The sequence below is a fragment of the Panthera pardus genome, unplaced genomic scaffold, assembly GCF_024362965.1.
Source record: "Panthera pardus isolate Hobbes unplaced genomic scaffold, ASM2436296v1 HiC_scaffold_19, whole genome shotgun sequence".
In the NCBI taxonomy this organism is placed as follows: domain Eukaryota; kingdom Metazoa; phylum Chordata; class Mammalia; order Carnivora; family Felidae; genus Panthera; species Panthera pardus.
Genome location: NW_026526754.1, coordinates 19,668,688 through 19,685,880, shown reverse-complemented (window position 1 = coordinate 19,685,880; position 17,193 = coordinate 19,668,688). Strand labels below are relative to the sequence as shown.

The 17,193-nt window shown below is 44.2% G+C and overlaps 1 protein-coding gene across 1 annotated transcript in view; it reads right to left on the bottom strand.

Moving 5' to 3' along the window:
- PLCG2 (phospholipase C gamma 2) overlaps positions 1-17,193 on the bottom strand; it is a 156,943-nt gene that overhangs the window by 8,658 nt on the left and 131,092 nt on the right. The window contains 1 exon segment of the mRNA XM_019413075.2: positions 15,253-15,341. Within this exon segment, the coding sequence (XP_019268620.1) occupies positions 15,253-15,341 (89 nt within the window).

The window sequence follows — 17,193 nt, the reverse complement described above, 5'->3', positions numbered from 1 at the left end:
ATTTTCCTACTTTGTCTTTTAACCTCTGTACTAGCTTTATAAGTGACTGATCTCCTGTCTTTACTACAGGTTTGCTTTTACCAATGAAGTTTGTCCTTTAATAATTTTCTTCTAGTTATGGGCTGGCTTTTCTTTTCCATGTAAAGAAGTCCCTTGAGGGGCACCTACGTGGTTCAGTCAGTTGAGCGTCCTACTTCTGCTCAGGTCATGATTTCACAGTTTGTGAGACTGAGCCCTGCATCGGGCTCACTGTGTCAGCACAAAGCCCGCTTCGGATCCTCTGTCCCCCACGGTCTGCCTCTCCCCCACTGTCTCTCTCTCAAAAGTGAATAAACGTTAAAAAAAAAAAAAAAGTCCCTTGAACGTTTCTTATAAAGCTGATTTAGTGTTGATGAACTCCTTTAACTTCTGTCTAGAAAACTCTGTCTCTCCTTCAATTCTGAATAACTTGCCAGGTAGAGTGTTCTTGGTTGTAGGGTTTTTTCCTTTTAGCACTTTGAATATATCTTGGAACCACTCCCTCTGACCTACAGAGTTGCTGCTGAAAAACTCAGCTGACAGCCACATTATGGGATTTCCCTTGATTGTAACTTTTTGCTTTTCTCTTGCTGATTTTAAAATTCTCTTTTTATCATTAACCTTCGACATTTTAATTATGGTATGTCTAGACATGGACTTCCTTGGGCTCATCTTATCTAGGGCTCTCTGTGCATCTTGCGCCTGGATGTGTTTCCTTCCGCACCTTAGCAAAGTTTTCAGCTGTTATTTCGTCAAGTTTTCTGCGCTTCTCTCTCTGGGACCCGTATCATGTGGATGTTAGGATACCTGATGTTTCCCAAAGGTCCCTTCACCTATCCTCATTGTTTTTTATTCTTTTTTCTATGTAGCTTGGATGCTTTCCATTACCCTGCCTTCCAGATCATCGATGTCTTGTACATCCTTTAGTCTGCTTTTGAGTCCTTCTAGTAGACTTTTCATTTCAGTTATTGTATTCTTCGATTTTGGTTGGTTTTTACATTTTCTGTCTTAGTTAAAATTCTCCTGGAGGTCGCCCAAACCTGATGAGCATCTTTATGACCATTACTTGAAACTCTTTACCAGGGAGACTGCTAATCTCCATTCCATTGAGTTCTTTTTCTAAGGTTTTATCTTGTTCTCTCATTTGGAATATATTCCTCTGTCTCATTTTGTCTGACTCTCCGTGTTTGTTCCTATGTATTTACGTATGTCAGCTACATCTCCTGGTCTTGAAAGCAGCGGCTTGACGTAGGTATATCATGGGGCAATGGCCCCCGGTCACAAGAACCAGGAGCTCCAGGGGTGTCTCCTGTGTGGGTCTGCATATGCCTTCCTGTTGTGACTGGGCCTGCCTCCCCCTCCCCAGGAGTCAATTTGGAGGGGCTCCAGTCTGGGCCACAGCTGCCCCCTGCATGTGGCAGGGTGGTACTTGCGGGGGGTCGGGGGCACCTGCTGGGGTGGGTGGGGTGGGTCTGCAGGGCAATGCCTAGGGGGGGTGAATGGTGTTAGCAAAGTAGATAGAGAGTGTCACAAGTGGCTCCCACCAGCATCCTGCCAGCTGGGCTGCAAGTAAACTGGCATCTGCTGGCACTTTGATTCCTAGAGACAACTCCAGATCCTTGGTCTTCCTGCACATGCCCTAAAATTAAGAACTCTTTCGTGTGTCACCCAGGTGCTTTCCAGCTGCTGCCTGCGTGCTGGGCCTCAGACAGTAATACAGCACCATGGCCCTGGAAGAACGGAGTCTGCTTCCTATAGCCCTCTGGCTCTCTTCGAGTTGAGCTGCACTGATGTTCCGAGCCAGCCGGGGGGTGAGGGGTGGGGGGCTCATCTTCCCAGTGCCGGTCCCCAGGAGTTCCTGACGTGGGGCTCGATTCCCTTGCTCCTCAGGGATCACCTCTGTACCTGTGATCTCCCCTCCTGCTTCTGGGCCGCTGCACTGGGGGTCTGGTTCCCAGCCTTGTCTCTGTCCCTCTCACCCTTCTTGCTGTGACATTTTCTTAAGTATTTGGCTGCGGACAATCCGCTCTGCCGGGCTTCAGGTCATTTTCCGAGTGTTTCATCGTATGTAGTTGTTGTCCCAGTGTGTGCACGGGAGGAGGTCAGCTCACGATCCTCCTCCTACATCATCTTCCGACTGTTGTAAAAGCCTGGCTACTCAGGAGGTCAGGCTGTTGTTGGCTGCTACTACTGATGGAGTAGCTCAAGTGAGACCCTCCAGTGCTAGAAAAACATGGTCAGTATGCACGGATGGGTTTTTCTTGTCATTTTTACAAAACATGGACTCAGGCCATACCTTGCTCTGCAGATCGTTTCCCCACCCTAACAACCTAACAAAACATCACGGATATCCCCAAGGATAACAGGTACAAGTCTGACTTGGGAGAGTGGGGAGAGCAATGGCGAAGGTTATTCTGGCCCCTGGGAAAGTACAGAGGAGAAAAACAGGACGGTCTTTCCACGGGGAGCGGAGGAGAGGAGGACAATGCTCGTGACTCTCCGAGGCATCACGTGAGGCCCTGGGAAGAGTCACTAACGACCGTACTTAAATTTATGCCTTTCCCCAAGGAGACCTGCTTTCCTTCCTGTTAAGAATAAAGCAGAAAAGAAACGGCACTAAAGTCTTAATTGAGCTCTCTTCACCTTGTCTCTACCCAGAATAAAACAACTTCTCTTGCTTTCCTGTATATAATGACTTTTGTTCAGGTGAAGTTCAAAATGCACGTCTTCTGCTAATACTGCTGTGCTTACAGACCCCGATCTCATTTTCTGAATCCCAAAGCATTCATAGCTATGTTCTATCTATATACATATACACGCATATGTATGTGTGTGTGTGTGTGTGTGTGTGTGTATATATACACACACACACACACATATATATACACACACATGTATGTATATATGGAGCACTGGGCACTGAATTATACAACATTCAGAAAAGTATGTAAAACATCTATACTGTTTAATGAATAACTATAAACAGCTGTGGAGATGCCGAATAGGAAAGAGAGCGTTGCCTGCCCCGTGTGCCCTTCCTGATAGAGACTCCCTCCTTCCCTCTCAGAACTTTGGGGTTATTATTTCCTGGATTTATCTGAGTCTGAGTGTTCACACAAAAATTTAGTCTTTTAAGTCGATATAGTTTTTTCCGTTTCCTAAGGTAGTTTACGGATTTCATGGGCCACTATTGCTTCTTGCTTTGTATTCCTTCTGGCTTAAGGACGTCGGTAGTTCTTTTAGCAAAGGTTTATTAGTACTCAGTTGTCTGTCTTGCTAGCTCTGAAAAATCCCTTCATGTTGCCCTCCCTCTTGAATGGTAATTATGAGGATACAGGACATCTAGAGTTGCAGCTGTGTGTTTTAAGCGTTTTCAAGAGATCCCTTAGTCTTGACGTTGTTGTCGCTGTAGAGGGGAATGCTACTATTGTCTGTCAATCCTTTACAGAATCCTTTATAGGGAACCTGTCTTTCCATTTTTATAATTTTCCCTTTACTCTGGTATTCTGCCTGTAAGAGTCTATATGTGCATCTATATCTATACTGCTGTTTATTGCTGGAGGACCTTTGCCTCTTCAATGGTGGGAGATTTTCAGTCATCAACATTTAAAAAAAATTTTTTTTAGTGTTTATTTTTGAGAGAGAGAGCATGATCAGGGGAGGGGCAGAGGGAGAGAGGGAGACACAGCATCCAAAGCAAGCTCCATGCTCCGAGCTGGTAGCACAGAGCCTGATGTGGGGCTTGAACCCACAAACCGCGAGATCATGACCTGAGCCGAAGTTGGACGCTTAACCAACTGAGCCACCCAGGCGCCCCCAGCCATCATCATTTCAGATATTTTACGCTGGAGCTTTTCATTTTGTATTTGTATTTTTATTTTTCACTCTTTTTGTACTTTCATCTTGTCTTGCACTTTGAAAGCAAATTCCCCAACGTGGTCTTCATATCTGCAAATTCTTTCCCTAATGGTATCCATTCCAGAACTTCCCGCTTAATAAGCTTTAAAAAAATTTTTTCAAGATTTTTCCAACTGTATTTCCAGAATTTGTAATTGGCCCTCCCATTCCCACGTTCTTAATTAATAGTGAAAAGGATAGTTCTTTTTTAAATGCATGTACTCATTGGGTTCTTGCTTTAAAAAAAAATTTTGTTTTCAAAGCTATTTTCAGATTCATTGGGTGAATCCTTTTGCTTTTACATGTGTCAGATTTTCCTCAAGTGCTCTAAAAAAATTTTTTTAAGTAGGCTCTGTGCCTAGTGTGGGGCTTGAACTCATGACCCTGTGATCAAGACCTGAGCTAGGAGGCGGACTCCTTGATTTCAGCTCAGGTCATGATCTCACAGTTCATGGGTTCAAGCCATGTGTCAGCAGAGTCTGCCTGGGATTCTCTGCCTAATTAAAACATATATATTTTCAAAAAAAAAAAAAAAAAAGATGCTTCACTGAGCCACCCAGGCACCCCACAAGTGCTTTAAAATGTTAATGTGTAAGCTCATCTTGAATGGGATTTCTTCTTGAATCTATACATTGGTATCTGGTTTTCTGAATGTCCTAAATGGGGGACTCCTAGGGCAGGGCCAGCAAAGTGCTAGGATGATTGCTCAGAGCTCTGGGTTCTTGGGAACAGTCCGTGTCCTGGCTTCCTGGCTGTACCTGCCTTTACCCCAGTCCCTCAAGCAGGTGATGACTGGCCTGGGTCCTGGGCACTTGCCAAGTCCTTTTTTCTGAAGCGTGTCTCAGGAGAGGAAGTGCGCCTAGCCCTGTGTCATCTCTCTGTGCATGGCCTTCACCCCCATTGCATCAGCACCCAACAATGATAGGAAATAAAGAGTTATAAAAGGAACAGGTCTAAGGAAACACAAAGCGTTATAAAAGGAACACAGAGAGCTATAAAAGGAACAGGTCTAAGGAAAGCAGACTGAATCAGTAAAGGCAAACCTAGAAATGGTGGGAACTTGTGCAGTGAAAACCAAGCGGGTAGTGAGAAGAATGGGTATGTATTTGTGTTTAAGGCTTTTGTTACCTCCAATATTTATTATAGACATATATTTCTTATTATAGAAAATTATCCGGTAAGGAAAAAAAATTGAGACTCATTTTATCCCAGAAGAAAATGGGAAAGCTCTTACAGCTGGCCCAGAAAGTTTCACAAACGATGTCTCTAACATGTGTTGGGTATAGTCAATAGTTACTCTGGTTCCACTCAAGAGGTGCCACAGTTGGGAGAAGGAAGGCTTCCATGTAGTTTCTAAGAAGCCAGCATAACAAAACCTGACCGAGAACTATAGACTGTCCGTGCAAAAATCCTAAGTAAAATATGTATGAATGCATACATCACAGAAGCACATTGAGTGATCTAATACTTCTGTGCTTTGCTCAGAAATCCTCTGTCCTCTCTTGAGATGACTGCCCCGATTTCAGCTGATGGCCCTGCTTCTGGTTTCACATAGGGTAGAGGAGAAACTACATGGGAAATCTGCCCATCCGGGGCCCCTTGCTGTAGTCCTGCCTTCGTTCCTGCTGGCCCCGGGGTCTTCTCTCTCCTGTACCATCATTCCCTTCTGTAGCTCTGGTAAATCACGCCCATCAGCAGCAAATACATCTTCAAAAGCTGTCCTTCACCCCACAGCCCCTCCAGCTACTAACCCATGTCTCTTGTCACCTTCACAGCAAATGTCCTTCAAGAAGTCATATGCTCCCCATCAATGCATCATCTGCTCCTACTTAAGCTTAAAGCTTTGAGTTTTTATTAATTATATATGCACAGAGTTGAAAGTCAAGAAGTACTATAAGGATTATTATACCACACACAAAAAATAGCATTCTCCTTGTTCACCGTCACTCCAGCCCTCATGATTCCTGCTCCTCAACATTGAGTTCTTTTGATTGTTGAGAGTTCTTTAAAAAAAGTACTTAAAAGGCACGTTCTTGGTTTTTCAGTTTTTAGGGATGATCTTTAGGGAGAAAGATTCGGCTGTTTGCCCCAATTCTCTCATGTTCTCCTGCGGAGGTATGTCCATTTTGAGGTATATAGATTTGTTTATGTTAGGATTTTCTTATTCCTACTTTCGATCCTTGTGTCATCTATAAGCCTTTGTTTTAGATGGATCTACGTGTTTTTAAACTTTAGAGTCCTCGAAGTCTTGGAGAACATCTTTGGTTATAAACTGTTCCTGGCCTGTGACAAGATCTTCACGGTGTTCTGTACCTTTAGTTTTTTTCAATTTTTATTCCCCCCATTGATGCTTTTATTATTAAAAAAAATTTTAATATCTTTATTTATTTTTGAGACAGAGAGCATGAGCAGGGGAGGGGCAGAGAGAAAGGGAGACACAGAATCCGAAACAGGCTCCAGGCTCTGAGCTGTCAGCACAGAGCCTGACACGGGGCTTGAACTCACGAACTGTGAGATCCTGACCCAAGCTGAAGTCGGATGCTTAACCAACTGAGCCACCCAGTCACCCCTACTGATGCTTTAATTCTTTATGATGAAATCTGAAACTTCCAGAAAGTTGCAATATTAGTACAAAGAGTTCTCCTATACCCTACATCACTCCCACCCCCACCAGGGCTAACATCCTGCACCACCACGGTGCAGTTATCAGAACCTCGGTTTTCACTGGTTTTCCCATCAGTGTCCCTGTTCTGTTCCAAGATGCTGCCCCGGATCCCACATGGCCTGTGGTGGCCGTGTCTCCTTAGAGCCTTCCAATCTGTGACACTTCTTCCGTCCTCTTGTCTTTTATGACTCGACACTTTGAAGAGTACTAGTCAGTAAGTGTGTACTGTGACCCACTAGTTGGGTTTGGTGCTTTCCCATGATTCGTTTAGCCTGAGGCAGCTTTGGTAAGACTGTCACAGAAGTGATGTAGACTTCTCAGGAGGTACGTGATATCAACACATCTTAGTACTGATGGTAACATTCCTCACTTGATCAATTCTCTTTCCAATGAAGAAATTTCTTGAAGGAAGGTATCTTGAGACTATACAGATTTCCTGTTTCTCCTCAAATGTTTACTAATTTTAGCATCCACTGTTAGATCTTTTTCTGCAGAATTATTTCTGTGGCATCTCAATGGTGATTGTCTATTTTTTTCATTCCTTTTTCCATTTATTAGTTGGAAGTCTCCTGTCAGGAAGAGCTATGTCTTCCAATGCAAACACATTTATTTCTGTATTTACCTCTTTGTATATATTTTTAAAAGTGATTTTATATTGATAACTCTGGTTCCCATGAGACCATTTTGGAAGGGTCTGTGTATATTTCTACTTGTTCAAGTGGTGGTTATAAGCTGTACATGTTTATTTAAATGTCATTAATGTGTTACTGTTTTTGTCGATATCATGAACGAGATTACCTATCTGTCCCCATCTCCCACCACACATTTCCAACTGTTCTTTCTAGAAGAAAGTGGTTAGGTACTAAATACAAAACTCAGTGTCCTTAAAGTTGGAGTCTTTGTTTAGAGGTACAGCCATATTTGTGAATGGAGATAATGAGTATAAATTGTGGTAAAGAGGTAAAATCATTTGGTGACATGTGTGGCATTTAGTGACTTAGGTTTTTCTCACTAAATGTGTTGCCAAACCATCCTTGCATTATTGGGATAAACTATTGATTTGTAACATATTGTTTGTCCAGTAAATATCTGGAACTGACTTGCTAACTTTTTAAAGAATTTACCTATGACTCTGAGGAGAAGAGGGGGGAAAGGTGTACTATCTTTCTCCAGTTTCTTCAGGAAATTAATTGGAGCGTTTCTCTTTGTTGACCTCCTCCGTGGATTAACATTAGAATTGTGTTCTTGGGACACCTGGGTAGCTCGGTCAGTTAAGCTTCCGACTCTTGATTTGTGAGCTTGACCCCCACATCAGGCTCTGTGCTGACAGTGCAGAGCCTGCCTGGGATTCTCTCTGTGTCTCTCCCCAGCTGGTGCGCTCGCTCGCTCTCTCTCTCAAAAATAAGTATTTTAGAAAATTAAAAAAAAAAGAATTATGGTCTTGAAATTCATGTAGAACTTGGCTTTAAAACCATCTGAATGTAACACCTGTTTTACCTGAGAGCTGTTTCAGTGCTCCGGGACTTTGTGAGTATTGTATTGCCTCTTGAAACAATTTTAGGCTGTTTACATTCTTCAAGGCAGTCACCCATTTGCCCTAGTTTACAAATGTATCTTCTCAGTTGGGGGGTCATTCTCCCTTTCAGTATTTTCTCTGGTATTGTTTTTGTTCTTACTTCCCTCCTTTATTAAGCAGGCCAGGAGTTTATGTACTTGATCTCTTTAGTGAATCAACATCTGTTTTTTCTTTTATATTTTGCTCAGTTGGCTTTTATCTTTATTTTGTTCCTATCTTATTGGTATTCAAAACTTTTTTGAGACGAACAGTGCATGCATTTTCAGTGTTCCCTGTGGTTTGAGGGCAAGCGTGTTCCTTTTCAAAATATAGTGACGGCATAGTTTACTGCTGTTCTCACCAACTCATGAAATCGTTCTTTCTTTGTGACCAAGTATGAAATCAAGCTTGTAAAGCTTCTGAGAAACAGAAGGATAAACGGTGTCTGTTACCTGCTGCAGTAGGACAGAGTTGTGTATCTCTGAAATCAAGCTGGTTAGGATTAGCTTGATCATCTGTCCTTGATTTTTTTGTTTTAATCAAGTAATCTGTGTAGGAGCCTTTGGTTGATATGTGGAGGTACTATCCCCGTTTCCTAATTAAACCCCTGGGACTCTCCCATCCAGTTGTAAACCAAACTATCATTCCACACAGCTCCTCTTAATGCTCGTTGATACTTCTGTATATGTGCTGCCCCAGCAAGCACATCTTTGGCAGTTTGGATTTTAAATTGTACTGTGAGATTAATTATTTCTTGCAGTAACTCTTCCATTCCTGGGGGGGGGGGTGGTAATTTTTGGGTAACCTTTCTTTCCTCATGCAATACCCTGTTGGTTTTAGGCTTATTTCCTATAGACATGCAGTTAGATTTTTTTTTTTCTTTTTTAATAGGAGGATTGAGCCCATTCACTGAATCAAATATGTTCTACCCTTCCCTTTTGAATACTATACATTTTTACTCTTGGTCACATTTCTGTTTCATTTTTCTAATGATCCTAATTAAACTTAATTCTGATATTTCAAGGTAAAAAAAATTGAACTCCCCTCTTACAAGATGTTTTATGTGCCTACTGAACCCCCAGGCATCAAAGTCAAAACTTTTCAGGACACCTTTTTTTTTTTTGGTTTTGTTTTAATGTTTGTTTATTTTTGAGAGAGAGAGAGTGTGAGCAGGAGAGGGGCAGAGAGAGGAGACACAGAATCCGAAGCAGGGTCCAAGCTGTCAGCACAGAGGCTGTGGGGCTCTAACTCACGAACCGTGAGATCGTGACCTGAGCCGAAGTCGGACGCTCAACTGACTGAGCCACCCAGACTCCCCAGGACACCTTTATTTTAACTCTCAGCTCCCGGGTTTTCATATGTTTATTATTTTCAATTCCAGACTGGCACAAAATTTTTCATGGTGTATTTGTTTCAGGGACCCTGGTACTTAAAGAGACTTACACTCTAAAGCGTAACTGTGTTGCGGAATTAATTCCTTTTCTTCATCTATCTAGAACATCGATTCAGGTGCTCTCCTGAGGTTTCTAAGACCTTGCATATCCACAAATACATTTCTGTTGCCTTGACATGCTGGTGGCCGTTTGCTGAGTTCTTCAGTCCTCCTAGTGCTGAAGACAAGTCTGATGTTAGTTTTATTTGATTTTCTTAGTAGATAACTTGGTATGTTGGGAAGTCTTTTTTTCTTCCTTGGAATTCACACGTTTTATAGGCAAACGTCGGATATCATGGGTGTGGCTCCAGGCCACCACAATGAAGCAAATATTGCAATAAAGCAAATCACATTATTTTTTTGGTTTCCCGGTACGTATAAAAGTTATGCTTATAGTCTATTAAGGGTGTGATAACGCGTATGTATCTTAATGGGGTTTTTTTGGCAACCAAATTTTTAAATTATCTGAGATTTCAGTGACTCATAGTCTTCTGGCTGGTGGAGGGTCTTGCCTGGATGCCAGCAGCTCCTGGCCGAGAGGGGTGGTGGTGGCTGAGAGTCGGGGTGGCTGGGGCAGTTTCTGAAGATAGGGATGAAGTCTGCTGCACTGACGGACTCTTCGTTTCACTGGATCACGTGGAGGCCACTGTAGGGTCATCAGCTGGCTTGATTTCAGTGTTGTGTCTCAGGGAGAGAGACAGAAGGTGGCCGACAGGTGGAGCCACAAGGAGGCACACAACCTTGCCATCCTTCTAAGCGTGTGGTTCAGGCGGCTCCGAAACAACTAAAATAGTAACATCAAAGATCCCCATCAAAGAAGTTTGAAATATGAACCAAAACGTGGCAGAGACAGGAAGTGAGCAAATGCCTTTTGGAAAAATGGTGCCACTAGCCTTGCCTGACACAGGGTTGCCACAAACCTTCGATTGGTTAAAAAAAAACAAAAACAAACGCGGTATCTGCAAAGCACAATAAAACAAGGTGTGCCTGTGCTAGAACCCAGCTGGTGGTGTGCTTTCGATTTGTCCCTTTGGGAATCAAGGAAACCTTCTCAAGCAGCAAAGAAGAGAAAGTTCCGTCTGTTCACTTTCATTGATAGCTCCCTACCCATCTGTTCCGCTTTGTTCGTGGGGACATACTTGCCTGTAGGTGTTTTGCATCCGTTCTCTGAGGCTGTCATGGTGGTATTGTTCTGGATGGCGAGACTTTTTTTTAAATTGTTTCTTTGAGACCGTGTGAGGCGGGGAGAGAGAATTTTATGCAGGAGCTCAGCATGGGGCCTGAGGCAGGGCTCAATCCCACAACGCTGGGATCATAACCTGAGCTGAAATCAAGAGTCGGACGCTCAACCGACTGAGCCACCCAGGCGCACCTGGATTGTGAGACATTTCCTCCGGGTTATATCTCCGGTCACTAATGCAGATCTCTGTTATATGCTGAATATCTAAATTCAGGAAATGAGGCTTTCATTTCAAATTCCAGGAAGTCTTTTTCAGCGCTCTACTTAGATATCCTTGAACGCTCTTAGGACTCGGATGTTGGGCTCCTCTTTGGATACTTCCGATAGCTCTACTTGAACCGCCAGCCACCTGTACCATGTGTCCACCTGGGTCCGTCTTCCTCTTACTGCCGGGCAGTGGCTTTGTCTTTTTCACTTCACACTCACGGTTTTGTCGTTCAAATCGCACCCAGCTGTTGGGCCTTCCTGATAGGCACAGAAGTCTCTGCTCTTTGGGGTCAGACTGGCACACGTTAGCTGTTGAGGCCCAAGGAGGGCCTTCCCAAGTGTAAGGAAATCTTGTCCATCCTCAGACACCGTGACTGGCTTAGCTGCAGGGCCCAGCCCCCGTCCGGGGTCTCTAGCGTGTGTGCTGAGCTCTTCTGCATAGAGATTCACACCTCTCTTCCTGCCAAGCCCTCGCTGGGAACCATGGCCTCCTGGTCTTTCCAGCCCAACACCTGCACCCCTACCCAGCCCCATCCACCCCAGGATCAGTAATCAGAGACCCCAGGTCCTGCCAGCTTGCCCACCGATGGCGACTAGGAGGAATACTCAAGCTTTCATACTTTCTCCCATCCTATTTGGAATCTCACGAGTTTAAATCATTTGAGTGGAAGCCCTTCTCAGTTAGTGGCACAATGGATAGGATACATCAACTGAAAAGAAACTACTTTCAGAGAACAATTCAACATGCATCCAAAATGTGTGTTTTTTCCCCCTTTCTGATCTAGTATTCCATTATTAAATGTCTAGCCCCAGGAAATAATTTGTAATCAAAAAAGGTTATATGAAGACCTTCATTATTTATAACGTAAAAAGCTACAAACAACCTCATTGTCCATCAGCGGGAGAATGGCTAAGCGAATGAGAAACCCATACCTGATCAAACAGGCATTAATGGCTTTGAAAATCCTAACAACATTGAAAAATGCTCCTGTGAAGTAGATAAAGGGCACGTGTTCATGCGTATTACATGAATCCAACGATGGGTATATCAAATCTGCCAAAATGCTACCTGTGGTTATAGACAAGTTGCTTAATGGAATTTTTCCAACCTCCCTTCCTTTGTTTTACTACTTTTCAAGTGTAACAAAATGGTGTTGAAAACACATCTTATAAACCATATATATAGCTAACAGGGCAAAGGACTGAGGATTGATCAAGCAATTGTGATGTGTAAATGGCTTCTTCAGAAGAAGCTTCAAGTGCTCACCGACTATTTTCTGGAGCTTTAAACTCCATCAAGCCCTCCCCGGATCAATCACTGGCTCAGAGAAGTCTTCTGCAAAGCTATTTACCAGAGTCTCTCCCTGGCAGGACAGAGGATACGGTGATAAATAGAACAAGGTTTGACCTTGAACAACGAGAAAGCCCAGGTCTACCAAACAACCCAGCTCAGCTCCCCAGAGACTCCTCATCACCGCGTGATTCCGCATCACCGAATGGCACCTGTGAGCGCCTCAGAACCAGGTGACAGATGTGGAATTCAATAAAAGCTCAAAAACCAGCAGTTGAAATGAGCTTTGCACATACTCTGACAACTTCTCTGCCAAAACTCCTTCAGAGAGCAGATCTCTGCAAGTTAACGTTCCCCTTGGTGCCCCACACGATGCCCTTGCTCCCCGCCGCATCCCTAACAGCACCCACGTGGGAGGCTTCCCACATAGAGAAAGTAAATCTAGAGGAGGGCATTTTCTTTTAAATGTACTAAGTTCCTCTGCTGTTGGTATTACCAAATTATTTATAATGTTTCCAAGTTGTTTACAACAGCTTTGCGCAGCATGGTCTAGACCAACGTGGCCCTACCATCATCTGAAACCCAGTTTATCACATCGTTTGTCCATGAAATGTCTGCAGATGGCCTTTTATGCACATGGGTTCCCGTTCCCCAGGCAACAGAATCCCAGATCCTTCTGTGGGCTGGGGAAGGTAAGCCTGACTAAGCCAGGGGTCTTCATGCTTATTTATTCCAGGTTTTATATTTCTACCATCCTGCTTCGATAAACTGATCCCGTATCTGGCAATAAGTCCTAAGAAAATAACTCTGAATTAAAGGAGGAAAAGTACGGGCACATAAAGAATTTCACGAAAGCCTTACTTGCAAGTGGACTCCATGTAAACGACCAATTTGGTAATCTACGGTCCATCCACTCAGTGGAAAAATGCTGTTAAGGATTAGGTAATAGTATGAACAGTGTTTAGAATTTCGCTTAGAGCCGTTCTCAACAAGGACAGTTTTGCCAACCCGGGGACATGTTTGGTGGTTACACAAGGGGCAGAGATGCTGCTGAACTTTTAAATGCAGAGGACAATTTCCTCCACAAACCTCTGGCCCCAAAGTTAAGAAACCTGCTTTAAAAAAGAAATACACATGGACGCACGGATTTGTAGTAGTATCATTTACATAAAGGCGGCATTGACCTAGGAAGTGAAGGAGTCAAACAGACCAAATGCCAACATTATCTACTCCTCTTCCCCAATTGGGGAAACTTCCCCAGAGTTTCCACTATCTGGGCTCAGCTCTGTGTGTGTTTAGGTAAACAAAATCATGTATTCTGGCTGAGGTCTTTTAATGGACTTAAAGAACTCAGTCTTATTGGTGATAAATTGACAAATGCGTAATTCATTCTAAAAGAAGAGCCATTTAATTAAGTCTTGGGTATTCTCGACAAGGACCTGACGACCGACTCAGGTGCCCCTTCGGGACCCAGCCTTGCAATCACAATAACAATCATGAAAGGTGATTTTCTGATCCACAACCGAAGGGTCAAGTGAAAACGACAGTTCGTGTCAATATTTACTTTGACAGAGTATGAAGCACTGCCATTTGAACTTTGTTTGAAAACGGGCAACTTTGTACCATCCATCGCCTTATCCTTTCCAGGCATAATCCTGTCATCGTGAGCTTATTTTACAGCAACACAAGTGATGTCTTTGGCTGTCAGGGAGGTTCTCTGGCCCCCAACTACTGTGCCTGTTAAGCGTCCGCTTCCTGCTTTTAGTGCTTCCTGTCTGTCTTTCCTTATGTTTGCATCCGGTTCCATTTCCATGTTTATAAAATGCTCTGAAGTGGAAAACTATCAAGGTTGCAGAAACTGAATGTTAAGGCAGACAGCTATGCAGAAAAGCCTAACGTTCTCTCCTCTGAGTCGAGTTCATGAATTTTTACTGCATGGACTATGGCTACAGCTGTTAAAAGGCATCTCCACCCCTGCCATCCTCCCTTCCCCATTGGATGGTTCTCAGCTTTATTCTGGAAGTTGCCTAATAAGCAACTTCCAAAACAACAAATTAGAGGCTGTGATTTCTGTACCCAGAGAACAACTAGGATGAGAAATCAAGATGAAAATCCTGGGGCGATGACCAAGCCCACGTCAGCCTGCTGGGGTCCAGAACCAGGGTTTTTCTAAGCTATCCGAAGAGGAGTGGGGTGACCACACAGTCAACCCGTTCATGCTGGGTTTTGTGGTAGGGAGAGGGAAAGATCTTGTGAGATTGGGTTGGCCACATCGTGGGTTCTCGCAAAAACACATGCCCAGTGGCTTTCATTCTATGGGAGAGGCTGTCAAGAGGCTTTTAAAGCTCCAAAATCACACATCCAGATATTCTCTAACCAGCGAGGGAGACGTGAACTATTACACACTGGTGCTGCATCCGGTGAGGCCGAGCCCTTCCCACCAAACCTCCCTAAACTGGTTCATCAAAGGAGAGGCTAAGGATCTTCAAGGTCTTGGCCAAAGGACCAGGAAGGCAGGCTCCTCCAGCAGCAAAGAGAATGACAAAGGTAGTGCCTATCACTGTGAACTCCTCTCCCCAGCACTGGCCACGACAAGGCCTTGGTGGATGCTGTCAGACCTTCTGAAGGGACTCCCAAGGACCCAACAGGTGGGGAAAGGCCCCCAGAAAGGATGAGCTTCTCTAGAAGAGCATTGTCTTGCCTGACTCTGCTTGCTGAAACATGACTATAGGGAACTTCCAACGAGCTTCACTCTTTCCAACTACAAGACCTACTCAAAGAACCGTACTGCCTTCTCCAAGAGGGAAGGTCGCTGGAAGGAAAAACCTGGGGTGGCTGAGGGATTCTTGTGTGATGGGCGTGTCTGGCTGGATAATGCCCAACGGGTTTAAGTCCATCTGCCAGCCGTACGCACAGGCCATTTCCACCCCACCCGGTGTTCACTCACCAGGACTGGCTGCATCTCACAGAACACCAGGAGGGAAGCCAGCTCGATATCTTCACTGTACCCGTTCTTCAGAGGAACAGATCTGAATCCTGCGGAACGGAAAGATCATGCAAAGGGAGGCCATTCATATCAGACCTTGGCGTTCTCGGGCACAGCCAGGGCTAGGGTGTCCAAGGAGCAGACAGGGGAGTGTCCCAAGCTGGGGGCTGACTTTATGGAAACCGGAGGTCCCATCCTGATGGTTAGGGACATGGGCTCTGGAACGCAGCCCTCACGAGGGACAGGCCCGCACAGAGAAGGGGGTTAAAGATTCATGCAGAAATGAAAATGAATCAGTCAAGAGAAATCAAAACCTCCAGAACATCACACACTGAATGCAGAGTGACTACAGCGATGCCTCAAGTTCTTGAATACTCCTGAGGCCAAAAGACTCAAAGAAGTAAAGCTTCCTTCACAACCCCTCCCTTCATGTCTGCTGTTAGGAGGGGGAGGGGGCAGTGTTTTATCTTTAAAGATTTCCAATAGGAGGAGATCTGTCCCTTGGCGATCCAGAGCAGTATTGATCCTCTGAAAGCCTTTCTCTATTTATAATTAGGACAGTCATTTAAGTGTTTCTTATTACTTAGGGAATGGTTGAGGTAGAGCTGACTTTTTCCCCCATTAGGTAATGTTTAAGACAACACCTCTCAAAAAAAAAAAAAGACAACACATCTCAAAGGTTGATCTGTTGTCTTGTTTTAGTAAGAACAAATACATACTAAAAATTAAACTCTCGTTCCTACCCCCCTCATAACCCCTTATTCTAGAAGGCGCACTTTTTTAAGTAGGTTTCATGCCTCATGTGGAGCCCATTGTGGGGCTTGAACTCAACCCTAAGATCAAGACCTGAGCTGAGATCGAGTCAGACACTTAACCAACTGAGCCACCCAGCTGCCCCCGGAAGAAGCCACTCTGAATGGTATCTTCCCGACATAGTCTACGGTCCTGAGTTGCTTTAAAATCACTACCGATCATACCCTAACCTAAGCAGTTCCGAACCTTACAGCTTCCATTTACGCTCCCTTGGAGGTTCACATTGTGGTCCTGGTTTGCCTGGAAAGCTTTTATTTGCACTCTACCCGATTCTCCAGGACAAGCAATGCCTACATGGGGGCACTCCCTCTACTTCCTCTGTGTCTTCCACCATTCAGGTTTCTGGCCTGTGTGATTATATGATTTCTCTTGGAGAATGTTTAAAGGTACCATAGGATTCCTCTCTCTCTCGCTTCCCACTGTTGATGAGGTCATGCAAGCCTATACCCTCCCTCTCCTTCGTCACCCTAATTTTATCATCTTTGCAGGACAAGCGTCTAAATAATACAGCTGACCCCTGAACAACGTGGGTTCGAGCTGCAAGGGTCCACTTATATGCAGGTTTTTTTCAACATGTACAGTACTATAAACGTATTTTCTTATTACTTTTTTATTTTTTTTAATGTTTGTTTTTGAGAGAGAGACAGAGTATGAGCGGGAAAGGGGCCAAGAGAGAGAAAGATAGATAAAAAATCTGAAGAGGCTCCAGGCTCTGAGCTGTCCACACAGAGCCCGATGCGGGGCTCGAACTCACAAGCGGTGAGATTGTGACCTGAGCCAAAGTCCGACGCTTAACTGACTAAGCCACCCATGCTCCCCTCTTGTAACTTTCTTAAGAATACAGTATAAAATACAAAGTATGTGTTGACTTTGTTATCAGTAAGGCTTCCAGTCAGCAATAGGCTATTAGTAGTTAGGTTTGGGAGGGTCAAAGGTCATATGTGGATTTTTGACTGCTTGACAGAACGACGTCCCCAACCCCCACGCTGTTCAACTGTATTTGTGTTGCATTTTGTAACCATAATTCTTGCACAGAGGGAGACTTGGTTACAGCAAAGCTAAAATCCTATTACAAGGGCCACTTGTACA